The sequence below is a fragment of the Neopelma chrysocephalum genome, unplaced genomic scaffold (genome assembly GCF_003984885.1).
Source record: "Neopelma chrysocephalum unplaced genomic scaffold, ASM398488v2 Primary Assembly neopelma1_97065, whole genome shotgun sequence".
NCBI lineage: Eukaryota > Metazoa > Chordata > Aves > Passeriformes > Pipridae > Neopelma > Neopelma chrysocephalum.
In genome coordinates, this window is record NW_020925707.1 from 2,871,316 (window position 1) to 2,899,083 (window position 27,768).

At 36.5% G+C, this 27,768-nt stretch overlaps 1 protein-coding gene across 10 annotated transcripts in view; it reads left to right on the forward strand.

Annotated features, from left to right (window-relative positions):
- The window catches only part of PAM (peptidylglycine alpha-amidating monooxygenase), a 128,727-nt gene that overhangs the window by 58,561 nt on the left and 42,398 nt on the right, over positions 1 to 27,768 (forward strand). For all 10 annotated transcript variants that reach the window (XM_027671227.1, XM_027671228.1, XM_027671231.1 and 7 more), the window contains exons 4-12: positions 894 to 951; positions 8,183 to 8,270; positions 15,131 to 15,216; positions 16,939 to 17,022; positions 24,143 to 24,191; positions 24,675 to 24,742; positions 26,338 to 26,418; positions 26,524 to 26,600; positions 26,883 to 26,986. In XM_027671227.1, coding sequence (XP_027527028.1) covers positions 894 to 951; positions 8,183 to 8,270; positions 15,131 to 15,216; positions 16,939 to 17,022; positions 24,143 to 24,191; positions 24,675 to 24,742; positions 26,338 to 26,418; positions 26,524 to 26,600; positions 26,883 to 26,986 — 695 coding nt within the window. The remainder of the gene's footprint in view (positions 1 to 893; positions 952 to 8,182; positions 8,271 to 15,130; positions 15,217 to 16,938; positions 17,023 to 24,142; positions 24,192 to 24,674; positions 24,743 to 26,337; positions 26,419 to 26,523; positions 26,601 to 26,882; positions 26,987 to 27,768) is intronic.

Below are 27,768 nucleotides of genomic sequence, written 5' to 3' on the forward strand. Positions count from 1 at the left end.
CAAAAGTACACAAGGACATTCACATAAGTTGTATCAGCTGACCTCTGTTCATCCTTTCTATCTTCCAGCAAAAACACCAAAAATGGTTTCTTATCTGTGCACATCACTGCTCTGTGTAATCACATATTGTTATCACCATTGTACTTGTCCTTTCTCCTCAGCTGCATTTAATTGTTTACACCTATTTGCAGTGTCTTCTTTTAAATTAGGTTTGAAGTTTTTTATCTTCATCTGTGTAGATGTCCTTGTGAAGGTGCAAGTCCTGTCAGATTTTGAGTTCATGGGTGTAGCATTTGTATGGGCACAAAGTCAGCTGCACAGTTTGTGTGGTGCTGAATTAAGGTTATTACAAAGAACACCAGCTTAAATACAATTTAACAGGTGACCTACAGCCAATCACACCAAGGCACTCCACTGCATGTCTGTTAGAGTACTTGGGAGACTACAACTCCCAGAGGGCTATTCGGCACTCTTCTTGTAACATGAACCCCACACGTGGGTGTAGTGAAATTCCAGTAGATGACACATTTCCTTTCCTAGACAGTGTTGAAAGTGGAAAAAAAGGGTTTAAAATAGTTAATAGTGTAGCTATCAACCTAATAACCACCTTGATGACTTTATAGCCTAGTCTGTGTTACATGTAAATAAACTATGGCAATGAATTTTTTTCTTATAGTAGTAATCCAGATAACGTACATTGTCTTTGGCCAAGTATCTCAGTAAAGCAGGTGATATTTTTTCTAGATGGTCCTTTTTTATTATATATTTATTTGTTTAGTATTCCCACATTCTTCTTCAGAAAGTATAGAAAATTTTTGATGCTTTGTTTCTATTCTTTTAATTCTAAACATTCTCAATTTAAAGGTAATTTCTATTCTTTTGTCTTTTAATAGTCTGATACCTACCTTTGCATGTCAATACGCCTGCCAGTGGATGATGAAGCCTATGTAGGTGAGTATTGGCTAACTGGAAGAACCTAAGCAAGCTATTTTGAAGAACCTCAGCATTTTCTCTTTTCCCTTTGACTTATATTGACTTAATCTTTGGCTGTCAGGGTTTCCAAAATGCATTTGTCATGGCTAGCATAAACAAAGTAGAGAGAGCTACTTAGAGTCAAGATAACAAACTGTATCTGAAGAGATTCATTGAGTAATTGTAGTTAAGGAGCTGCATGTAGGTGCCTCTGGCATGTCAGTACCAAACAGTCCCATTTGTAAAGTATTGGCTTCCTGTCTCTGGCCAGATACTTAATTCTGTTCTACTGAGCAGACTGTTTACTTACCTGCTGGTACAGGCTGTAAATCCTTTGCACTTACAGTCAGTGTTGGCTGCAGGAAGATTTTACTTATCTGAGGGAAAAAACAAACCAAACCAAACCCTGTCACATCTTTTTCTTTTAAATGTCATGGCATGAGTAAGATGCAGACAAGTAGAGGGAAACGCTGTAGTAACTTACAAATGCTGTGGTCATATAGATCAGCAAAAAACCACCACCATCCTTCAGAAAGTTGTTAAGGTCCTTTTGGTTTTATTGTGCCTTGCTTGTGAACATACAGTTGTTCGGGTAGAGAGAAGGCCTGTTGGTTTGGCTGAAGATAGTTTCACTATCAGAACATACTATAAACTGAATAAAAGAAAACAATGAGAAGTCTTTTTCTTTCTTTACACTTTTGTTGCATTTTAGGGTATTTGCACTTAAAAAAGTATGGTGGAAATCCCATATAGTTTTTGATGTAGTGTATTATGAGACTACTGTTCCGTGTGGATTTCCTTGTGGAAATCCTTCAGAAATAGAAAATTATGTTTTGGTTTTCATGTTGTATTAAAAATCTGAGTGAGTTTTCTTAAGTGTTTTCTCTGAATATCTGTTTTGTAAAGAGGTGAGAATCTGACCTCACATTTTTGTTGTGAGTATGACCCCAGAGGGCAAAATATGCATAAAAGGGAGTGTGTGATCATTCTCTGGTAAACGACCCTTGCTGTGCTGTGTGGAATAGGCTCTTCTGTTTTCATTGATTCACAGAGAGACAATACTACTAACTCCCTTCCTTAAGCATTTTTTATTTAGTGCTACAATGAGTTGAAAATTTTCATGGTTTAATTTATTGTGGGGTTGTTGCACATCCAGTTCTGTCATTTGGTATCTGCATATGGTGAAGGTGTGTAAACTTTTTTCTATGGTGTGTATGTTTGAAAGGACCTACTGAAAGAAATTGCTTAAGAGTAATACCTATACAAAGTCTTGATGTGAATCATGCCATGCAACCTGTTTTAGTTTTTTCTGAAGACTTAGAAACTTCTAAGATGTTTTAGATGTTTATATGTTCTTCACCTGATTTTTATAGGATTTGGCCACCTTTCCAGTGATCGCTGTGCTTGAGTACATGTCATTACAAAGCAGAATAAAGTCTGGACAAAAAAACCATTCTAGTTGTCAGGTGGAGCTTTGAAGAGTAAGAGGAACTTGATGAGCAAATTTTAAAAAACAAAACAAAACAACTTGTTGTGTGTACATAATGTTAGTATTCTCATGTTAGTATTCCTTACAAGCTCTTATGTTTGGATGCTTTAAAATAAAACAAAATTACTTGGGTTTTTTTTTTGCTTTTCTATCACTTCCCCCAAAATGAATAGGCATATGGTCAATCTTAAGCATGTGATTAGTTCCATCGTGCTTCAGTAAAATCACTGGAAAATGTTCTTCGTGGAAAAGATTTGTCAGATTTCTACAATAGGTATCTTCACCTAAGAAATGAGATGCTTAGAATTTTTTCCTTAAACACTTCTGCATACTGTTAAGTGTTGTGAAGCTATCAACTTGCATGCATGCATTTTATGTTACTTAAATAAGCGTAGAAGATTGGCACAAGGAGAATTAATACTTCTTTTTAAAGGGATAGAGTTTTATATTTTTATGGTTTAAGTAGAATCATTGCATTGCCAAAAACTGATGTCATTGACCTTCCTTAAAACATACTGGTTTGTTTTGTGATAAAAACATCTAAAAACTAACATATGAACTGTGACTGTGCGTTGCTGTTTAGTGATATATTGAGAAGACGGTATGTGTTCTAAAGAGTTCAATATGAGTATGTGTGAATATGCATAACTGAAACGATAAACTGGGTTTCTGAGACAGTTTGGTGGTAAAGCTGAGACAGAGCCTACATCTTCTGCCTTCAGTTCAATTCATTCGCACATAACGCTGCTAAATAAATGTCTTCTGTATTTTTTTTCACTTTTGCACTTTAAAAGGACACTTTTATGACCAAGTGTCCTTACAGTTTGACCAAGACTCACTAGTTTGTTCCTTTTGTTTACTTTATTTTCCTTCTCATACCCTTATTTTTTCCCCTCCTCCAAGAAATTGTGGAAGAGCAGGTTCTGTTATGGAACCTGCAGCGGGATATTTTTGTTGCATATTGGTGAAATATAAGGGCCGTGGAAGAGAGAGCTTCATATTTTAGTGTTGTTTGTAGGCAGTACTACATTTGTTAATAAGTAGAAAACTTCTTCATATTTGAGGACTTTGAATTCAGATTTCAGCTTTGCCACTCCCCTAGAGATTTAAAACCAGTAGGCATTCATGCTTGTACAGGGACAGTGGGTGTAACTTTGAACTGCAAAACTGGAGGGATACTCTACTAGATTATTATCTTGTTCAGAGTCAGTTCTCAGATATTACCAGAGAAAGGAACTGATCCAACTTACTTATGAAGGACCAACTAGAAGGAGAAGGTAGATCAAGTTTTGCCCTAGAGGTCTTTTTCAGGCATGGATCTGTATATTTTTGCAGATGCTGTTCCTTTTCTATATTGTATTCTTTAGTGGAGGGTCAGACTGTCAAGGCTGAGATTTCTGTCTGAACCAGTTGTTTTTCTGTCCCAGAGGGCTGTAAATGCTGACAAATTGGGGTAGGGGGAGTGTTTGTGAGGTGGGTTGATGTACCTTTATGTTAATGTTAGGAGCATACCTTTTGCTCCTGTGAAATGAAATGGCTGTGAGATTAATATGTAAAAGATATTAGTAAGAGAGATTAATATGTAATTTTTCAAGAAAGTATCATTCGAGTTATATTTTTAAAATATATTGTGATTTTCTTCTTCTGCATCATGTTTGATTAATGTTTATGAATAAGTAACCAAACTAGAAACTCAGTTGAGTCTTTAATGGTGCAGACATTGATAAAAATCACTCTTTCACTACTAAGCTTTAGAGATGGATAAAGGATGATCTACAGACACTCATAAAGATTGAGTCTGACAGAAAACCACTCAGCCAGGAAACCTAACTGTCATCTTCACCTCCTTACATTCATTCACGTGGGTGACCAGTAAATATCTTTTTCTTACTGGCTCATGATAAGTCCTTGTCAGATTGTGCTGTAGAAATGAAATGGAGCCTTCTACGTTCAGATACATAAATTGATATAATTAAAAGGTTTATTACTTTTCATCCATGAACAACTCTGAGAAGCTGTGGATTTGTTACTCTAGTGTGGCATATATAAACTTTCCCATTGCCAAGCAATGATGTCTTTATTGTATTGAAGGCCTCTAATGCCTCCTTAATTTGCCAAACTCTGCCAAAACTGTTGATAAATTTCTTTAAAGTTAATTCTGTTATAGAGAAGACAGCAATATTAAAAAAAAATCAACTTTATATCATTTAATTGCTATTTGTAAAAATGAACTTCTTAGAAATAAGTTTTATAAATATGTAGCTTAACTACACACAGTTAAGATTGAACTGATATCATGTTCTGTTCATTCCCATTTTTTCTGGAGTTTGTAATTCTAGGTAGAACTTGGTCAAGAAAGTAAGTCAGACTTCAATTAAGTATGTATACCAAAACTGCTACTGTTATTTTAGTGATCATTTGTGTAACTCCTCCGTGCATAAAAAAATATTTAACTATTGAGTAATGTTCTGTTCATTGCTATAAAATGTGGAGGCTGTCAACTAGAAAAATAAGGCTTTTCTGATATTCCTTAATATCAGACAAAAGTGACAGTTGTGGTAGTGATGGTCCCAGCACAGGAAGGACATGGACCTGTTGGAGCGAGTCCAGAGGAGTGTCACCGAGATGGTCAGAGGGATGGGGCACCTTTCCTATGAGGAAAGGCTGAGAGAATTGTGATTGTTTAGCCTGGAGAATAGAGGGCTTTTGGGTGACCTAGTTGCAGCCTTCCAGTACCTGAAGGGAGCCCACAAGAAAGATGGAGAGGAACTATTTACAAGAGTAGAGGACAAGGGGGAGTGGCTTCAAACTGAAAGAGAGTAGGTTTATATTAGGAAGAAATTCTTTACAGGGAGGGTGGTGAGGCACTGGAAGAGATTGGTGGTCAATATGCCCGAGGCTGAGTTGTTGCTTCAGGGAGTCCTTGTATCTTTTCTTCGGAGCTCCTCTCTTGCGGCAGCCGGTGGCAAGTTCACCATAAAGCAGGATCTTAGGGAGGCGGTGGTCCTTCATCCTGGAGACGTGCCCTGCCCATCGCAGTTGCGTTCTCAGTAACATGGCCTCAATACTTGTAATTGCTGCCTGTTCAAGAACAGACGTATTGGTCACATAATCTGACCAGTGGATGTTTAGGATTGTACGGAGGCAGCGTTGATGGAAGCGTTCTAGGAGACGCAGGTGGTGGCGGTAGATGACCCATGATTCGGAACCATATAAAAGAGTAGACAGCACTATGGCTCTGTAAACACTGATCTTGGTACTTTTCTTCAAGTGTTTACTACGCCATACTCTTTTATGGAGTTTTCCAAAGGCACTATATGCCTTTGCTAACCTATTGTCTATCTCCCCGTCAATCTTACCATCCGAGGAGATGAGGCTGCCTAGGTAATTAAACTGTTGGGCTGATTTGAGTTCTGACTGGCCAATGGTGATGTGGGGATGATGGAAGACTTCCTGAGGTGCAGGCTGATGGAGAACTTCTGTCTTCTTTAAGCTGACAATGATGAGGTATATCAGCTAAAATAGCATGTGCAAGTGTCTCACACAGAAAACTGATTTTGCTTTATTAACTCTGGTCCATTATTTTCTATTACTAAGAGTAGCATTTATTAAGCTATTTGTAGTAAGTTTTATAATAGCACTTAGAGGTCCTGTCTCTGCACTGTAATTGTAACAGGCACTATGTGGAGAGAATAAAAGACTTCCGGACACAGTCATTAGGGTAAATACTTGTGATGTGAGAGTGGCAGAGAAATTAAAAGAAACAGTGAGATAGTATTAACCAGCAGCAGAGGTGGTGGCTTAGCAGGTAAGAGGCCTAACCTTCAATTTTACTTTTATTGAAGGCTATCCTTTCAGGTGTTACTTACAGTAATTTACAGTACATTTTGTACAGGTATTAATTTTGAGAATAAAATTAATGAATTTTAACTTAGTGCCATGGTCTAGTAACCACGGTAGTAGTGGATCAAGGGTTGGACTTGATGATCTCAGAGGTCCCTTCCAACCCAACTGATTCTATGATTCTATGTTTCTATGATATGTGTGAATTGCTTATAAACTGTTTCAGAAATTTAATCTCTCACTTAAATTGATAACGGCAGTTTAAAACACCTGAAACACCTGAAAACTAAGGTAGAAAATCCACAGAAAATGCCAAGTTGCCTGTCCCATTCGAGAGTAAATCATAATTTTCCTACTTATTGTTACTGATAAAAGCATCAAAACAAAAGGTCTTTCTGTAACACAGATTAGGTTTTTAGCTATGAAATTAGTAGAATTTGCTTGTAGGAAAATAAAGATGTTAGGTAGTCTCTAGCTTTTAATCATGCTGGCAAATTCTGCACTTCTGAAATCATACGTGGTACTCCAAGTACCTTCCCATGGCATATGGATCCATCTCTTAGTTTCCAAACCAAGCCCTCAGCTGTGGTATTCTCATTTTCTTACGATCTGACTGCATAACTTGTGTCTTCAAGCTGGAATTTGATGTGCATGCCTTAACTTTTGGCTGGTTTTCTTCACTTTTCACAACAGATCTCAGCTGCAAAAATTGGGTTACAAGCTATTTGATTGACTCCCCCCCCCCCATGAAACTGGGACAGCAATCCATGTCATCATTCACTTCCGGAACCCTGCCTCAGCTTTGTGTTAAAATAAATCCACAAATCTTAGGAGCAGAACTGTTGTTTGCGGCTTCACCATCTCCCCGTGTTAAGAGCTAAAAGACAGTTAAAGACTCCTCAGTTTCTATGTACATGTAAGAACAGGAGTGACTTGGCTTTGGAATTTCTGCTGTAGTATAAGGTTAAAAACCCTCCAATGTTTCTCTCTGTGAAGAAGAGAGAAGAAAAATTTGACTGCATTCCCTGCATCTGACAGATCTTTTCAGTAGTAATAAAGGAATGTAGCTTGCTTTATTTTTAGAAATGCCATCACTGTACATTCATGGTTGATATTATTACAGTGTGATGTTGGTAAACTTTTTACTATGGTAAAGAAGATCACAATCACTTGAGAATCCAAAACAGTGTTTTATCAGTGGCATAGGATAAAGAACAGACGTTTGAGAGGTGAACATTCACATCTTGGTTTCTAATGATGATAAATATTTGGGCAATGAGATCATGTTGACTTAAAACAAATCTTGTTTTCCATTCCAGAGGGTTTGACGTATTAGTGAGAATCAGTCATAATCCCTTCTTGAAACTGTTGTCCCAAAAACGATCCAAGAAAAATATAAACCAGGTAGAATACTGGAAGGTATCAGTAATGCATAAGATTTTAGTCGCTCTTAACTGTAACTTACTTTTTGTTTGTATTTTCTGTGAAGTACAAAAGAAGTAGAAGAGTAGTTATAAATCTCAAGTGCAAATTTCAAAGGTAGATTGCAATTAGACTGGCAGTGAAATTTTGTGGTTTGGGATACATTGATACATTAACTGTCATAATTAACTTTTGGGGAAAATACAGTGGTTTTGATTGGGAACTTGGAATTACTTAATGACTGAGTGAGGTACAGTATTTTAGCTTGAAAGGTGGCCTGTTGAGTGGAAATTTAAGGAAAGCTTGTAAGTGAAATGAAGTAGGCACATAAATGAGTGGGGACAGACATACCATATTTCTAGTATTACAGAATAAATATTGCTCAAAATGCTCTTGCTTATGTGACTTAATGGGAGAGTATGGATAGCTTACTTCTTTTTCCATTCTGTTTTTCAGTTGACTTTAAGCCTCATGCCAGCATGGACACAGTCCACCACATGTTACTCTTTGGATGTAATGAACCCTCTTCTACTGAAAATTACTGGTAAGAGCTGCAACTTGCTTTTGTTACTACCTAGCTTTTGTGTGTGTGTGTGTGTGTGTGTTAATTGCTTCCACATAAACCTTTTCCAGTGTCACAATTTCTTGGAAAAGTATAATATTTTGGAATGAAGAAGAAATGGATGACAATCTATTCTTTCCACACTTAAAGTGTTTTTTGGTTTTTTTTTTACCTTAACTCCTCACTGAGGTAGAGAAAAATGTCTGTTTTATGATTCTTCATGGCTAATTGCCTGTCTCCAAGGAGGAGGCAGGAGGTATTGTGAGCAGATTGTCATTGAACACTGACAAATCTAAGCTTCAACTACAGTCGACTGCTTTTCTGTATATGAAATACTGTATCAGGTGTCCAGAATGAAACTGAGTGAAGGATAAGGTGAAGAAGATTCTTTTTATCAAGTGGTTTGGAGTTGACTTGCCCTCCAAAATGCCTAAGCAGTGAGAGCAGTGACACTAAAATAGGTATGGGAAGCCAAAGTGAAGAGAATGTGAAGGTGGGTGGAAATTAATGATCTGTCCAGTAATTTTGCAAATTTTTTCAGGACTTTCAGGGGAGAGCAGATGAGGTATTTTTGCTGATGCTGGAAAGGTTTATATGAATTATTCTGAACTGTAAGAAACAACTTTAATATAGATTTTCTGATAGAGCTGTGTAATCACAATTTATCTTTTAAGTATTTACTGAAAAGGTAACTAGAGCTGGAATTTAGAGCTAGTAGTATAGTAGAATATATTTTCAAGAAAAAAATGCATATTTTGGGGAGATGATTTGATTAATATTTTAAACATACAACAAATTTTCATAAAAAGTTCTGTCTCCTTTTTACCTATCAACCGTTTTAATATTGAAAATGTTGTAATCTTATCTTGCAAGAAAAGCAGATACTTAAAAGTTCAAACCAAAGTACAGCTGAAAGCACAGAATTTCTATTAATTTCTTTTCCCATCAGACCAATTTTATGTGTTCTTTTTATTTTATCTTATATGATAGAATATACCTCTTTCATACTGTAATGTGAAAAATACACCAACATGAAACAGTTTCCATTGTGGCCTTTTAAAAGCAGTTTACATCTTGAGTATCCTGTTTAAAACTGAATAGATTGTACTGGTAGTTTGTTTCATTTTCATATATCTGGAAGAAGTTGTATTAGAGCCTTGAAATAATTCTTACATGAGAGAATTATATTGTTACAGATTGATCAGGAACTTGTGTTGAGATGAAGTCATGAGATGATGCCTAAGTCACTTACAGGTGATGTTCTAAAGATGTTTGGAAGAGGCGGATCAAAAACCAAAAACCATAAAGTTCTTCAAAGCTGAATCAGACTCACATCTCCATTTTGAGACTAGGGTTCCGGTAGTTTGGGTTCCCTGGCTGTATCTTCACTCTCCCTGGAGAAGAATGATTGCCCCTCAAAAAACTCACCAATGACAGTCTGTGCAGTGTGGCAGCTAATGGCGCTTTTGTTCTTGATTGCTGTACTTAACAGCTACCTGTCAAACGATGAAATACTTTCTTAGTTGTGGCAGATTGAGTTTGGCTGGATGCCAAGTTCCCACAGAACTGGTCTATCCCTCCCCTCCTCAGTAGGATGGGGAGGAGAGATAATATCAGATGGAAAAAAAACTCTTGAGTCAACATAAAGGCAGTTCAGTAAAGCAGAAGCAAAGGCTGTGTACAGAAGCAGAGGAGAACGAAATCTTTTACTCTGCTTCCCATCAGCAGGCAGTACCCAGCCACTTCCCAGGAGGCAGAGCTTCAGCACAAGTAATGTCGTAAATAACAAAGGCCTCCACCTCTTTCTTCTAGCCTTTATTGTTGAGCAGCCATCATATAGTATGGAATATCTCTTTGCTCAGTTTGGGTCAGCTGTCCTGGCTGTGGCCCTCCTGAGAACCTGCCCACCCACAGCCTACTGGTGAGGGGAAACATTGGAGGGACAGCCTTTCATGCTGTGGGAATCATTACCTTTCTAGCTACCCAAACACAGGACAGCACTGTAAAGGCTGGTGTGGGGAAAATTACTTCATCTCAGCCAGACCCAATACATTAGTGTTGTCTTTAAATCTGATATTTCCATATGCAAGGCTTGATTAAATCTTGCTGATTTTTTTTGTGTGATTTCTGAGTTGTGTTTGCTTTGCATTCTCAAAATGAAAAGCTCTTAATTCACTGTCTCATTATTTCACGTCCCTGTTTTTGCAAGTGTTCAACTTTCATCTTGCTCTACCTTATCTGCAAGGCTAGAGAGATGATCATCTGTGTTCTACGTAAAAACGTGTGGACATCTACATATATGTCTTTGACACACTTGCATAAGCTTCTATAAATGCCTGTTTGCAGGCATTGTAGCCATACGTGTGTATAATTAATGTAGTATTTTGTGTATGAACAAACGTGTGTGTATATGTTCATATTTCTGTAAGTGTCTAGGTTGTAAATATGTTCATTGAAATATTCAGATGTGCAAAACTGTTTTGTGTTTTTAAAAGTGATAGCATAGAGTATGTATGATTTAAAAGCATGTATTTTCCTATTAATTCAAATTTGCTGGAGACCTCTAACCTAATTTGGTTAAAGTAACTCTGATGATTTTGTATAATTTGTCTTTGTTGTTTATTCCTTTCGTTACCTGCAGTCTAGCAAGTGATGATTTCACTTGCTCTTCCGTCAGCTAGGGGAAAGAATGGTTGTTTAAGTGCACCACTGTAAGACTTGTTTAGCAAGGATTCTTCTCTTACATTTTACATGGTCAACATTTTTACAGAGACAGGCTTTATTGAATTAAGGGCATGCCACATAGATTTTTTTTCTTTATTGTAGTTTCTTCATTGAAGTTCTGGGCAACATCAGTTGCATGGTTTGTAATCAGTTATAAGAACATTAAAACAAGTCAAGCCAAGAGCTACTTCTCATAACTTCACGATGTGGACTAGTGGTATTATGGAAAAATAGGCCTTTAGGAGCATTCAGAATGCAAGAACAAAATTTGTTCCCCTGGGGTATGAAGTTTCATTCAGGCCAGTTTTGAGTGGGGAGGAATGGGAGAGAGGAAGATACAGCATCCAGATAACTGTTGGGATTAGCTGCCCTCTGACTGGAGCCGGGCTGAGCCAAAATCTGTTATACCCATTTGGCCTGCTGCCTTTTGTGGTGATTTGACACTACTCATGCAAATGCCCCTGGCCTTCTGAAAGGCTCTTAAATGGTGTGGATCCTGTGCTGGCTCTGATGTTCACTGCAACATGGTAGAATCTTTATCTGAACAAATGCTAAAGTGCACAGGCCTTTCACCCTTTTTGAAATACCGTGGCCTTTCCACAGAAAAAAAAAAGTCGTCTCCTAGGGCTCATTGTCTCAGGTGTTGCTTGGCGCACAAAAAAAATGGTGTAGCTGGTTCTGTTTCTTGATCGTAATTGACCCTAAAAACAGTTCAACCGCTATGGCAAGAAGTTTTGACTGAGCTGACAAACTATGCTAAAATTGATGTAACATGTCTGAACTGATGGATCAGAAGTTCAGATTGTCCATAGATAATAAAGAATGCACTTGAATGATTTAAAAGAAAATGTTGAATTATTCAAAACTTGTGAGTCTCGTGGAAAGACAGGTCTTGTGCTGCATCAAACGTAACACTGAAATTAACACCCATGAATGAACTGGTTCATAGACGTAGCCTTTAGTTTGAGATCAGGCAGGGCAACTTTAAGTAGTTATCTAATCTAAACAAATGTAGAAGTACAGGTCATAGATCACCACCCAGTAATTCCTGTGTCAGACTAGCTGTTTCTGTTGGCAGGAGAGGATGATTTTGGAAGCAATAGTTCAGTACAAGCTTTGACAGCAATAGTTCAGTACAAGTTGCAAAAGATGTCAAGGCTGGTTCAGTGAAGTACTTACATTTCACTGCATAGGGGAGAGTGGGGACATAGAAAGAATTGTATTTCTGGGTGTAATTTCTTACCGTTGTCAGTGCCCCAGAATGTTCTGCAACATTCAGCTCAAGAGCTAAAAATGATCATTTTTCTCAATCACCTCAACTACCTTTTTTTTACAAGTCTTGCTTAGAGTCAAGGTGTAGAGTATAATAGAGAAAGAAATAAAAAAAAGTTTTTTGTTACCCTAATCAATGCAAATACTCTAAAACAAAAGCCAAATAACTGGCCTTGCTGACATAATAAAATATTTTATTTCCGTCTAGGTAATCAGTCAAAACTCCAGTGCCATTAAAAAAAACAAGCTCTTGAACTTACCCAAGACTGGAGAGAATGCCATTGGGAAGTCCTGGAGAGTTTGCAAAAAACCCAAAGATTCAAGAAGCAGTCACCGAGTTCTATTTTCATACCCTCCCTTACCCCTCTCACTCCCAAATTTTGACCACAGTCAAAATCAGTCATTAGTACAGCACTGTATAATACACAGTAATACTCCATTTTTAAGGTATTCTGTGCTACTCATTCTGTTTAGAATGTAATTTTTTGCATGTGAAGAAGCTATGAATTTCAGTGATGTGTTAAATTTTTTATTTGTTTGTTAAATTTATACTTTTTACTAGCACCTTGCTTTTAAATCTGTTCTTCGGTTATAGTACCTCTTCTTTGGAATCTCCTCTGGGATTGTTTTTTTTCTGAAAACTTGATGATTCAAGATCAGCATTGATGACTAAATGAGAAGGTTGACCATTTTTTAAGCAAAATGAAAGAATAGTGTCTGTATTTCATCTTTCTCCCCTAAAGTCTTCCTCCTCTATTGGCTAGTGTCTCAGGGAGAAAGTTTGAAACAGTCTGTGCAGGTTTTTTTACCTAACTAATGTGTTTTTAAAAATACTGTGGTATAAACGAAGGCTGTCTGGCCCAGAGTGTGGTGGTAAAGCTGTGACTGTGCTTGTAGTTTCTGCTGGTGTTCTTCCTAAACAATCTCTTCAACATTTCCAAACTTTGCAGCTCAATACCTGGTTAGACCCCTGAAATCTCTTGGGTTTTTTATGTTGTAGCATGGGGAAGCTGTGTAGTTTTCAGCTGCAGCTGTGTCAATCAAAACATTTCATTTGCCCTAAAATAAGTTTTCCTTGTCCATTGGGGCATGTTTGAATGGGCAGATGACCAAACAGTTAGTTTTGAAGGTCTAGAAATATATGTTGAGAGCATAATTAATAGAAAGGATGAAGTGGCATGTTCTCTTTTCTCTTGACACTCTCATGATTATGGCAGTGCTTTCTGTCAGAAACAAATACAGTACCCTGGTTGCAGTAAGGCTCACTGGGATCACAGAAAGGCATGTCTGCTGAGGTGGTTTGACATATATGCCAGAAGAGCTGGTTATTCCTGAGAGATGTCTGGAAGGCATCATTGTCATTTGCACCTGTGGCCTGGCCGTTCTCAATGGAAACATTAGCGAGCCTGCTGGATGTCCTGGTCTTCGATGCTTTTATACTCTTCCACACACTGTGTGGTACTCTGTTCTGCCCAGAATTTCAGGTGACTGAAAGCATGCCTTATGTGTACAGACTTTTTTTCAGATCTCATTTTACAAGTAGTAATAAACAGAAGGGGCTGTACCCTTTTGGTTTGGAATGAAAGCTTGGCATGGGTATCGACCTTTATCGCATCTGGCTTGGATCGGTTGAAGTAGTCTAAATAGTTTCAGGGTAGGCTTTCTAGAAGTCATACCTGTGTATGCTGCACCTGTTGAATGACTTCCACACTCCATGCTCAACAATGTGATGCTTTACCACTGAAGAAGGTACAAATACACCCCATAAATAAACCTAGAGGATCGAGAGAGAGAAGGATCTTCTAGGTAGGTGTTTTGAAAAGCTCCTTAGGGTCCCTTGTTTGATTATCCACGTATATCATCATATGGCCTACACCCATGTCTAGCAGTCAGCACCTTCTTGGATGTGATCCAGGTACATTGTGGAGTCTGTACGACTGTGCCTGACTGGCCTTTTACAGATTTGACAGTGTCTGTGCCCAAAGTTTACCAGCTCTTGCAGATTCAAGGTATCTGGAATTTATCTAGAGTCTTTCATTCTCCAGCCTTTGTGTCACCTGCAAGGTTAGTTGCAGAAGCTAGGCACAATTCAAGCTCTCAGTTATTTGTAAGTGTTCATAACCTGTTTGGTCTGTAACTGGGCAAACTTCTTTTTTTGTTTTTGTTTTGGGGGTTTTTTTTGGTAGTTTTTTATTTGGTTTGTTTTTTGTTTTTATGGTTGTTTCTATTTTGTGTGTGTGTTGATTTCTCCTTTTATAAAAAACAAGAAATTGTGCAGTAGCATAAAAATTACCTTAAAGCAATGAGCTTGCATAAAGTACAGGAAAGAGCATGAGTGCCTCCTATCTGTGGGTTCATACACAGATTCCTGTCATTTTTTTTAATTTAAAAATTAAACAATTTTAACTTAAGGCTGTGGTGTCTTGTGGGAGGCTTTTTCTGCTTTGTGCATGAGTCATGTCCCTCTGTGTAAATGTGGCAGCCATTGTCATTTTGAGACAGTTGAGCTAATGGTGCTAGAAATTTTCATGCAGTTCACTCTCACAAAAGTTCCTTCGTTTTCTTCCTCACTGGCTGTTAGGCTAACAGGACCTATCAGAACTGTCTATGGCTTTGATCCTGTTTGCCTGACACTGTCTTAAGGCAGAGGGAGAGAAATAAAAGAAGTTGAAATATATACTGATAGCTGTGAAAACAATCTACATTAAAGCAAATGTGTTTGATCAACATACATCCAGAAATATCTTCACAGATCTTGCAATTAGTGGGTTTGCATGTAATTCACTTGCCATTTTCTGATTTCAAGATTTAAAAAATAATATTCCCTTTTCTTTCCTCATTTTTAGGGACTGTGATGAAGGAACGTGCAGAGATAAATCTAACATTTTGTATGCTTGGGCAAGAAATGCTCCACCCACCAGGCTACCTAAAGGTATTGTCACTTTAGTTGTGTACATGGGCAAGAGAAAAGAGAGGATATGGAAGTAAGCACTTGGCATATCTGGGAACCTCTTATAATATTTCTGTTATGTCTAGTTGATGGAAACTATAGACATGAGACTCAAAAAGTATGACATTTATTATGCTAGCTAATGTGCTTGAGGGGTTTTGTCATTCTGTTTGCTATAACATTATGGGTTTCTGTAGGGGGAGGAAAGGCTGAGGGAGAGATAACTGTCATGATATAATGTTTATTTTTATATAGCATTTATCTTGTATTTCCTACTATGTGTTACTGGAAGGTTACTATTTATGTATCTTTATTGGCACACAAACTGTACTAAAATATTTTTATGTGTTTGGAAAAGCACAAGCAAGTTCAATTGAATTTTTTCTGTGTCTTAAATATACTGTACAGTGTAATGTGTTTTGCATTTCTTAATGCTTTGATGCAGTTGAGCAACATGCTTATATACCAGTTTTCTTGTATGATAACTACTCTGCTGAATTAAATCAAAACTTTTAAAGCTACTTGGAGTGGTATGTCTGGAAAACAGGAAGAAGCTGTTCTTTAATAACCACTAAAGGTCCTAGAAATATCTGTATAGCCTCAGTCTGAAAATACCTTGAATTCTAGAAGTTTTTAATTTAGTCTTTTACTGCCTATTTTCATAACCAGGAGCAGTGCACAGTATCATAAAAATGTTGATTTTTAGTAATCTATTCATACACTTATCAACATGAATGTTACTTGACTTGGTTATCAGAATGTCAATTTAAAAAATTGTTACTTGGAGGGTTCTGTGGAAGTCTGGTTCTTGGAGGATTATATGGAAACTTTGCTGTTAAAACCCAGCGAGTAATACTCTTCTTGTTTCTAAGCTGCCCAAAAATACAAGGTTTGTGGGAAGTATTCATAAAGTGACCTCACTTTTGCACAGAGAGGCTGCAGTCCCATTTATAAATAGGCTTTGCCTGTTACTGTGGGATTCTCTGACCGAATATGAAAAAATTACTTTCTCTGCTTCTTATGGAGAGTGTTCATTGTAGAATTGGTTTAGAGAAGTTCCTTTTGGTGATGGCGATATTTTGCAATTTCATTATTTCAACTTATTTTAAACTTCTCTATTGTCTTCTGTGCCTGTGCTTGCTTCTGTCAACAAGTAACATAGCTGCATTATTTACTCAAGATTTTTTCTGCATGCAATATTAATTTACATGTCAAAATATTTTACTACAGATCTTTTTATCTTATCATTCTCAATGTCTTCTTAATAAGTCAGTGTTAATCAGTTTGTATCATGTACAGGTTGCATGAGAAATGAAAGTTCTACCAAATCGTACATGAATGGCAAAACTTAATTTTTATTTTTAATTTGTTTAATAGTGTTTATATATATATATAAATATATATGTATATATATATATATATTTATGGAATCTATATTAATATCCTTTGATTGAGAGAATTCAGTGCATAAAGCAGGTATCTATTCATTAATAACTAAGTTAAGGTCCTGCTTCCTAATCTGGGAACACGTGTTGTGCTGGTGTGCCTGGATTTCAGGACAAAGTTTTCTTTATTGGTGTCTCAGTGAAATTTTCTACCCCATCTCCTAGCTATTATAGTGCTTTGTGCTTTTTATATGGTTGGCGATGGTGAACCATCTTATATTTTATTGTTTCTGAAAACAATGCATTTTCCTTCTCTTAGGTGTTGGATTCAGAGTTGGAGGAGAAACAGGTGGCAGATATTTTGTGCTCCAGGTACACTATGGAGATATTAGTGCATTTAGAGGTATGTGTTTTGGAAATTTGTTCTGTAAGTTGTATCAGCTGCAGCATCAAAATATTTGCATTACATGTAGAGAACAATTTTTCTGTTAGTGCCATTTACAAAGGTAAAGATCAGTGGGCATATTTGTAATACAGTTTGTATATTAACTTGACTTTATGAATTTGATTTATCCATAAATGTTTGAAAGGTGAACACATTTTTTTCAAAATGTAGAACAGATGACATCAAGTAATGAAGAATCAGATTAATAATTCTAAGTGTGGGGAGAAACTTGGGGTTTCCATATATAATTCAGTGTTCTCTTTGATAAAGTTGAAACAAATAGCTGTGAACATCCTTAACCTATCCCTTACTTGAGTAGATGGTGAAAAGATTATGTACACCGTCCAGTCAGTCACAGTATCTGTATTTGGAAGAAATATAACTTGTGGAGCCAGTGTCACTTTTTTTTTCTTTTTTTTTTTTTTAAGGATGAAGCACTTATTTCAAGCATGGCAATATGCTTATTGTTGTAATTGAGTGCTTCACAGAAGCACAGAATGATTGAGGTTGGAACAGACCTCTGGGAGACATCTGGTCCATCCCCACCCTGCTGAAGCAGGGCCACCTACAGCCTGTTGCCCAGGGCCATGTCCAGGCATCTTCAAGGGCAGAGACACCCCAACTTCCTCAGGGCAACCTCTGCCACTCTTCAGGCATCTGCACAGTGAAAACTGTTTCCTGATGTGCAGAGGGAACCTCCTGTGTTTCAGTGTGTGCCCATCATCTGTGGTCCTGTCATTGGGCACCTCTGAGAAGAGCTGACTTCTGCTTCTTTGCACCCTCTCTGCAGCTTGAACAGTCCCAGCTCTCTTATCCTTTCCTCACAGCAGAGATGCTCCAGTCTCTTCATCACTTCATAGCTCTTTGCTGGACTCTCTCCATGTCTCTCTTGTACTGGTGAGCCCAGCATTGGACAGTGTTCCAGATGTGGCCTCACCAGGGAGGAGTAGAGAGGATCACCTCTGCCAACCTGCTGGCAATACTTTGGCTAATGCAGCCCACCATACCATTTGCCGGTGCAGCAAGGGCACACTACTGCCTCATGGTCACTTTGGTGACCTCCAAGGCCTATGCTGCCAAACTGCTTCCCAGCTGGGCAGCCCCCAGACTGTGCTGGTTCCTGGGGCTGTACCCCCCCAGGTGCAGGACTTTGTACTTCTACTCATTGAATTTCATTAGGTTCTTGTCAACCCCTTTCTCCAGCCTGTCCAGGTCCCTCTGGATGGCAGCACAACTATCTGGTGTATCAGTCACTTGTCCCAGTCACTTGTCCCATGAAGTATATATGCAAATATGCACAACTGAAGTTGAAAGAATTGATTTTCATGAGGAAGTTCATGAGGGACCCTTACAGCCCATGGGATTCTCTGCCTGCTAAAATCCTGAATAATTAAAGTCACAAATCTCTAAAGAGAGCATATTTATTGAGAGCCTGCTCTTCATTATTGCTTGGGGACAGTGAGAGTTCTCACTGTTCATTTTCACTCTTAATTATAATATATGAGTATGTAGTTATTAAGAAGAAGAAACAAATGAGACCAGTAGTCTTCATTGCGTATTAGTTGAGAATGTATTCGGAAATTTTTATTAATAACTTCACTTTTTGGTCAAAGCTTCTACTCAAAAAATCCACTTGCACACTTAGAGAAACTACAGTGAAATGAATTATCATCTGAAATTAAGACATAATTTTATACCCCTGAAACGCCCCCCCTGCAGTAGTCACCCTTATTTTTTGCCTAGAATATCTTGCAGGACTTAGAAATGTCATAGATGTAAGCCTGCAAAATTATGAAAGTTTAGGAAGTGTGAACTGATAGGACTATGATGTAGGGGGTGATACTAGTAGGGGGTGATACTAGTGTCATTTCAAAAAGTAACGAGCATGAGTTCCTATCCGTTTTTGGGGGAAAAATGCAATAGTTAAAATCTGTCCACTCTCATGTTCCACTCTTTCTAAAAAGAATATTTCTTCATTTCATTAACCAGGTGTTAAACTCATTCTCCTTTCCATCCCTTCTTAGCTTTAATCCTGAGCTAAAAATTCTTATTTAGGTATGCACTTTATGCTCAGATATCAAAATAAAGCCTATTGTACCTTGTGTAAAATGGACATATTAAAAAATAAGCTGGAAAACCAAAAATACATTCTACAAAAAAATGGGATATGTGCAAAGAGCCATCTTAGAAAAACATTAATTTCTTTATTTTCTTCACTTCTTATATTGCAATAGCAAAAATTATTTTTGTTTGGAGTTATGGCTGTTAGTGGATACAGTTATGTAACAAATAAAAAGTTGTCAGAAATTTGTCTGCCGTGCTATTATCTTAGTCTTTCCAGCACATGTGAGAATTTGGTTGTTATCCTCAAGAATCAAACTGTTTAGAAGTTATCAATAATGTCTTTTAACTTAGTCTCTGTGGAAGGTTTTCACATTGTGTTAATTTTATGTGTGCAAGTATTGCATTCTTTGAAGCAATTCATAATTTTTGTCAGATGCTTGGAGCAAACTTATGGGGAATTATTTGATTTTTGTTCAACTCTGGCTCTTCCTTCATTCCCTTTCTTGTTCTCTCTCTTTCTTGCGCAAGGAACAACATTTGCATTCTCAGCTCCTTCTCTAACTCCCATTTTTTTTTCCATGAGGATAGATTTATTTTTCCCTGCTATCATTCCATACAAGAATTATGATACCCACATTACATATACTAACATAGATGTACCTGCTTTTGTGCAGAGTGTGTGTGGTTCTTTGTGTTGGGTTAGGTTTTGGTTTTTTTTGGTTGGGGAGAGTAATTATTGTGGGCCATCAAGCTGGCAGATATCTTAAAAATATCTGTTTCTTCATAAGTCTGTGATTTGTACATTGCCCTTGAGTTGTAGCCTTATTTTGAGCATTAGATTCAGTGTGCTTCTCTTTGATATTCTTTTGAATATCCTAGTGTTGAATAAAATTAATTGTGCATATTCACAGATATTCATGGCTATGACATATTATGATATCCTCTTAGCAAATCAATCATCTGTGACCCTTACGAGGTATTCAACTATTAGAAAATTACATTGAGTCAGTTTCAGCAATTGTTAGTTACCTTTCTATTTGGAAAGTAAGTTGTGAAAATGTGCGTGGGGAGACTGTTTGCATTTTGTTTTTCACAAATTGAATAAAGGTAGAGTTTCATTCTACATGTTACTAGACTTCTAAAAAGAATTTTACTGAATTGATTTTGGATGAGTGAACAGATTGGCAATTGCAAGCACCTTCACTTCCATGAAAAAAACAAATTGAGCTAGTTTTCTTTTATGTATATTACACTAGCTATCAGTATTGAATGCAACGTACTGAATTTGTCTCATTCTTTACCAAGACTTCAAGTTCATTTTTGTGCTGCATGTCTTTGCTTTTTAAATATAACTTTACCAAAGTTACTTCCTTGTGGGCATTAGCTTTGGAATTGCCTTGCTCAGAGGTTGTGCTTACCTTTGAGGCTACTTCTAATCTTTAGTGAGGCAAAGCCAATTCTGAGACTGTATGGGGAGATTCTGGTACAAATCAAAGGCTGACTTTGAAATAACAAGGGGTTTGGAGCTTCATAAAAAGTGCCACTCTGTTACAGTGAAAGCTTTTAAGTATTCTAGTCACCATGTGTGAGTGCTATACTGTTCCTGTGAAATATTAGAAATAGAATAATGAAGAAGCTGAATAAATAGTTTGAGCCGTGCTCAGTGATTTATAATCTGTGTACCCAGAGTGCAAAAAAAGTAGGTTTTGAAGAGTGTTTGTTTCTATGAGTAAAAAAAAACCCAACCATATAATTTTAAGCATCTAGGAAGCCATGGAAGTCTCAATATCTGTGGCAGATTATCGTGCATGTAATTAAAGAGTTCAGGATTGTTGATCTGGATAGACAGATTTAGCAGGAAGCTTGTCAGACTTGTATTGCAAGTCCTGTCAAAATCAGCTTACAGAATGAGAGTGTTTCTCTTCAGGATAATTTGCCTTCACGTATGAGTATTTCATTTGACAAACTGTTGAGTATTTCTAGTATTTGAGATATTTCTCCTAGAAAACATTATAAACAGGAGTAGCATAGGTGATTCTTTTTAACTAATTTAAACATTTATTGGCAGTTAAACTTGGAGTGACCATTACAATGTGTCATGTACCATTTTTAAAAGGATATATTTAAAATCTGAAGCCATTTTAACATGCACTGTCGATTTTGTGTGACGTAGATACATAAAAGCTGGAAATATATAATACGATTGTGTTATATTTGGACACAACACAAAGGCAGTCATAAGCACAACTTCTGGTTTCATTTGAGTTGGAAATTCTGCATGGACGGTTTGCATTCATTTGAACCTGTTTCTGACTTATATAAAAATGCATTTTCCAGTTTTTGCCATATGGCAAATAGTAAGTAGTAGCTTCTTTGTCCCAGAGCAGTGCATGTGTACTGAATATCTGAAACAAAGAAATCAAAGGAGTTAGGCTGGACTGACAGATCGCAAAAGAGATGCTAGTTGTTTGGTTTGTGCATTGTTTAAATGTATTTTTGCTTAGGTCAGACAGTGAAGCTTGAAAAGGATTAGCCCTGAGAACTGACATGACCTCACTGTAGTCAGCATTCTTGGGTGGAGGGTTCAGACCTTTGAGTATTTCAAAGCTGTAGGGAAGGAGAAACAAGAAAACATCATTTCCATTCTGTAGTTGTTAGAAAAATGTTTAGCCAATTTATGGCTAAATATAACTACAAACAAAATAATAAATCGCTGTAGGAATTCCTTAAAACTCTAGACCAAAGTATCCATCTGTTATTTTACTCTTAAAACAGCACTGCAGATCAAATACTTGTGCCACAAGTTGATTTGTGTTTCTCCTGATACTGCTTTAAATGGTTGCCTTGTATAGTAACAACCACAACTTTACCATTATCTTTGCTTCATTTTGAAATTGCTCTAATTAGATGAAAATACTGAATAAAATCTCTTTCATAGTCTGAAAATGTAAATAGTGTTAAAATACCGTAATATTGCCAAACTGAAATATATTGAAGTTCTTTCCTTCTTCCTGCTGTGCTATTTTTAAAAGAGGCACTATGACATAGTAAAGGTTAAATTTTTCAAACATGACTCATATTTGGCACATGACAGGTTTGGTTTTATTTTTTTGGGATAGTTTTTGCAGCAGTCTTCAAAAGACCGGATGGTGATATTTTCAACTAAAATTCCAAAACTGAGAGACACAAAACTACTGATTGCATTTTAATTCTTCTAATTTTATTACTTCAAATGATAATATTCTGAGAGGAAGCAAGCATTTTCCAATTTTCATTGAAATTGATATAGTGCAGACTTTCTAACAATGTTAAACTTATGAAAACTGAGTTCTGCAGCATCACCTGTATTACGTGAATAGCCAAAAATTTAGTACAAAAATTTAGTTTGAAACAAGGAGGGTGGGGCAAAAGAGACTTCACAAAGAACTTTGTAGCAACCATAGAGATATTGAAATTGTAAGTGAAGCTTCCTACAGTGAAGAGTAGAGGATGAACAGTATAGACATATCTTGAACTTCTTCTAAAACCACTGACAAAGAATTGAATTTCTCTTTCTCTTGAATATTTTCCAACCATTCCCCTACTTCTGTCCTAATAGCTTAGTCCTTCTGGTGCTTTTGGATTCTTAATTTGGCAATTTGAAAGAAACATTTATTATCTGTGATTGAAAACTAGTGCATGTTCTTACATGACACCTATTCAATACAACTAAAGTAGTAGGAGATCTTGATGAAAGAGCTACTGTTGTAGCTTTGCTTTTCTGTGGATAGTGAAGACTCCCTTTTTATTGTTATTTTCAAAGGTTTACTGATTCAGATTTTTAAATCCAGAGGTGTTTGTGAGATGCACAGAGGTCAAGTAGCTGAGAATTTGCAGATGCCATAATGATGAGCCTAGTGACATTGTGTTAGCAACTAATTCACATCCATAACACATGTATCAATTTATACCTCTGCATTGTGAACATATTGAAAACAAATTCTAGTAAATTCTACTATCAAAGGTGAGTAAAAAACAGAGCCCTTAATAGTGAGATGGTGTGTGACTGAAATAACTAATTTTTTAAAAACTAAACTGACACTTTTTAATCAGTAAAGTCTCCCTGTTTTGTCCCAATCTGATCATTATCCTTGCTTCTGTTCAAATATACTACTTTTTTCAGTTTGGAATCTAGCTATTGGTGGGAGGAAAGATTCTCTGAAGTAACCACTTGTCAGCAGATCCAAAGCTGCTCTGTTCTCCTTCTGGTCTGAAGCATATACTGTTAGAGGATATTTTTTCAGAATTTTCTGTTTACTTCCTTTGGAATTAGACCCATCTTCTAACTACAGCTGTTATTGTTATAAACATAAGAAAAATAAACTTCCTTAAAAAAGAACAAAGATTGAACTCCCAGATGAGCAACTAAAATTGAGTAACTACACAGACAATTTTATCTTTATATTAAAACGTCAAACATATAAGGTAATGAAGATACAGTACATTAACAAATAAAATAGCTATTTTTACTCACCTTCTGGGATATCCAGTGTTAAACAGAATCACTGTCTGTATTGCTATCTTAAGTTCACCTCTTGACTTTATTACAAGGATTTCTGGCAGCTGCATTATTAATGGCTAATATCACTTTTTACAAATCTTTCATTTTTCTAACTCTTATCAAAATACAGTTATGTTTGAAGCTAAACAGCTTTTTCTGTTGTTTTAAACATGATAGTGTTTCACCTCCCAGATGCTAGTTCATGAAGATCCAGAATTTCTACTGTCAAAAAAAGCAGTCAGGTTTTCATCCACCACAGTTTTGCTCTGTATTAGGATTTTGCTACAAATGCAGTACTGTGATGTTCAGGTTTGTGCAATTTGAGTAATGTTTACATAGTACGAAGGTTTCACTGCAAACAATAAGATTATAACTTGTTCTGATATTTTTTACACCGTGAAAGAATCTTAATAATATGCAATAATTTGCATGGCTTCAGTTGCTAATTATTAAACTGTTTCATGATTTGTACAGATAAACACAAGGACTGCTCTGGTGTAACTTTACATCTGACACATCAAAAGTGAGTATCTTTAAAAATACCTATTATTATTTTCATCAGAATAGAAGGTATGGATTCCTTTGAAAACATGTGAAATAAAAAAAATACATACTTCACAATATTAAGAATTTTGAAGTCGTATGATATCTGTTGGCAAAAGATTTAATTTCTGCTAAGAAACTTGACAAAGTGGTGCTATCAGTACTGAGCTAATCCAGTTTAAGAGCATCATATTTAGAAATCTGCGACAAGAACAGCAGTTACATAGATGATAGTTTTGTCCTATTTCACATACTTTGCAAAAAATGCTTTAAGAATTGTAGCACTGTATGAAAAAAGGAGGGAGGAGGAGGTGCTGTATAACAGCTTCTTTCTCAGCAGACCTGTTTCAGATGTAATTCGACATTTAGACATTAGTGATGTTAAATGGTATTGCATATCGTGTCACTTGCAGTTGTGTTTTACAGAGGACTTGTTTACCAGAGCTTGGGTTTTGAATTGCAGGCAGCCTTTGATTGCTGGAATGTATCTAATGATGTCTGTGAACACTGTCATACCACCAGGCGAGAAAGGTGAGTCATTGTTCTACAAAGGGATTATATAATTTCAACATCTGATTTATTTTTATTACTTATTGCAGAAGAAAATCTAGTAGAGACTTCCTGAATTCTAGATGGACAAATTAGTTACTTAATTAAACAAATTATGGAAAAATAATTATGTTGAAGATTGTATCATATTTCCTGATGACTACATCAATAAAGGCAATCAATGCTGGAGAAACACAATAATGATCTGTGCAACTTTGAAGATTCTAAGGTTTCTAAGAGTATTTCTTTGATTTACTTTCATCTTAAAGTTTTGCAAAAAAGTCTCTACCTATTTTCCAGTTCCTTCTTTCCCTCCTAGAAAGCCATAAAATATTTTGGACTCTTCTTCATCTGTATTTGTCATCCATGATACTTGTGATTCTATTAAGAGTTCAGTTTTAATGAATGAATTTCTACCAGTAAGGAGCTGCTGTTTAAGAATTTTATTCCTATGTTCCTGATCGGTTAAAAGGTCAAAATGCTGGAAAAAACATTGTAAAAGAAAGTTCCTAACAGTTTCGATTCAGAATCCTACTCAGTGGATTTTATGTGAAATTCAGCTTGGATACTCCCAGTATCCCTTCTTCAGGCTACCATGCAATGTTCTGTTTTAAGGAAGTTGAACACTGACTTTACATTTTCCTCTGTTATACCACAATTTTAAATTAGATAGCTGAGAACACCATTTGTCCCATTTACAGTTAGCTGCCTAAATAGGATTGAGGTGGTCAAATGCTCAGCTGACTCCAACTGTTTAGTGAACTCAGAAACTTGAAACATTTTTAAATCTGAATTGAAACTTCACATATTTTGCCCTTTAATATGAAAACATATCAAATTAATACTCCAACACCCTCCAAAATCTTTGATCAAAGGGACAGACAAACATTCTGTCCCTGTTGATAGCTGCCTTCTCACATTCAGTCATATTTACAATTCTTAAGTAGAGCATGAGGTTTGTTAGAAAAGGAGACATGCAGACACCTCTCAGAGAGGCATCAGCAAAGGGATTTTTCTGTAGGCTCTTCCTTAGCAGTAGCAATAGGTACTGCACCTAACACAAGTACTAGTTTTCAAACACTGTACAACACTTCCTTTCCAAAGTCTGTGTCTAACCCTAGACCTCTAAGTCTGGGCCTTTAAAATCAAGCCTTCACTGTAAATTTTATTAGTTTAGAATTATATCAGTTTATTTTAATTTTCCCCTGAAAGTTTACATGTTTATTTTAAGTGTCCCTCAACATAGTGTGTAAGCAAATGTATTACTTTATTTTGTGAAATATCAGTAGTGTACACTGGAAAAAATACTTCTGGCTTTCAGCCCAATTTTGTATGTACGTCATCACAGAAAGTAATTTTCAATTGACCTTTATTATATTTTATTGGGTTTTATTTGCAGATGTCTTGAGATAGACTCTGCAGAAATATAAGATGTTATCTATTATCTTTTGAAGTTGTCTGTTGTCCAGTGTAGGTATACTCTTTGTAAACCACACTGAATGAGTACAGTAATTTAACTTTTCTCTGTTTGATAAATGATGTGTTTGTCATTGTTTATTGCTGTCATATTTTAACAGTGGTTGATGCAGACATTGCCTGCCATTACAAAAGGTTTCCAATGCACCTTTTTGCCTACAGAGTTCATACACACAGACTAGGTAAGAATTTTGTTTCAACATAGGAGTATCAAATACTTAACAGAAAAATGCTGACACTGCAACATGTTTATGTCTCATGTTCACGTGCATATTGGTATCTTACAGGTAAAGTAGTTAGTGGATACAGAGTGAGAAACGGTCAATGGACATTGATTGGTAGACAGAGTCCACAACTACCACAGGTTGGTTGTTTTTTCTAATTCTAACTGCAAATTTTAATTATCTTTATTCAAAACTGAGAAGCTGGATTGGAAATCGTGTGCCCACGAATCTGCGTCCTGGTGTTTCCAGTGGTACGTGTTGTGGTGCCATTGGGAGTGAACGTTGCTAAGTATTATTATCACAATTAGATTATGATGCAAAAACCATTTCATGTGGGTATCACTGTCATTCTCATCAGTGCATATTGATGTAAATGATATGAAACACTTCCACTGATTGTGGTGAATCATTCTGTCTTTCAGGCTTTCTACCCAGTAGAACATCCAGTAGATGTGAGCTATGATGATATCCTGGCAGCCAGATGTGTGTTCAGTGGGGAAGGCAGAACTACAGAGACACATATAGGGTAAATTTTGTCCGTTTGCTCCATTTCCTGACTGTGTTTTTCCAGGATATTGGTTCTATGAAGAAATGTGTTTGTTTCATGTCTTCTTCCAAGGTAATTCTAAGACATATTTTCTGCCAGAATGTTCTGTTTTGTTTCTAGTCCATTCAAGATTTAACTCTACACAATGTTCATTGACTTTACTCTACGTGAATATTCACTTCGCTGAAGTGTTCAGAACATTTCTGCAGTGAAGCTTTGCTGCCAAACACCTTACTGAGATGTTGGGCTGATCTGCACTTAGAAAAGGATAGAGAATATCAATTCTAGAAAATACATTTTAATAAGGTGACATTATTGTCTGTTTATAGTGAAATAATAAAGCTTCCCAATTTCTCTGCTTTATTCTAGAAAGAAAGTTTATAGAAGCTTATAAAATTCTGATAGTTTGACCTGTTGTAAAATATAACCTTAAAAATTTAGACCAATACACCAGTTAGCTTTTTTCAGTATAAAAATGTACAGGCTTTTATGAAGAACAGTCAAACCAGAAATTAATAATAATGATAAAAAGGAAAATCTGAACGGTGTTAGTCAGTGATGCTATTCAGCTGCAGGTGGCAGATGCAGCCCTATAAGATCAAGTTGACAAATACAGCTTTAAAATAGATGTAATATTAATACTCTCTTAACTGTCTCTGGCTCTTTGAACTGTAATTTATTGCATATGTAGAGATATGAAGATACCCTGCAGAAATCTCTCCACTCTGGGAGTACGTGTTGCAGCATCCCAAGGAAAGAAA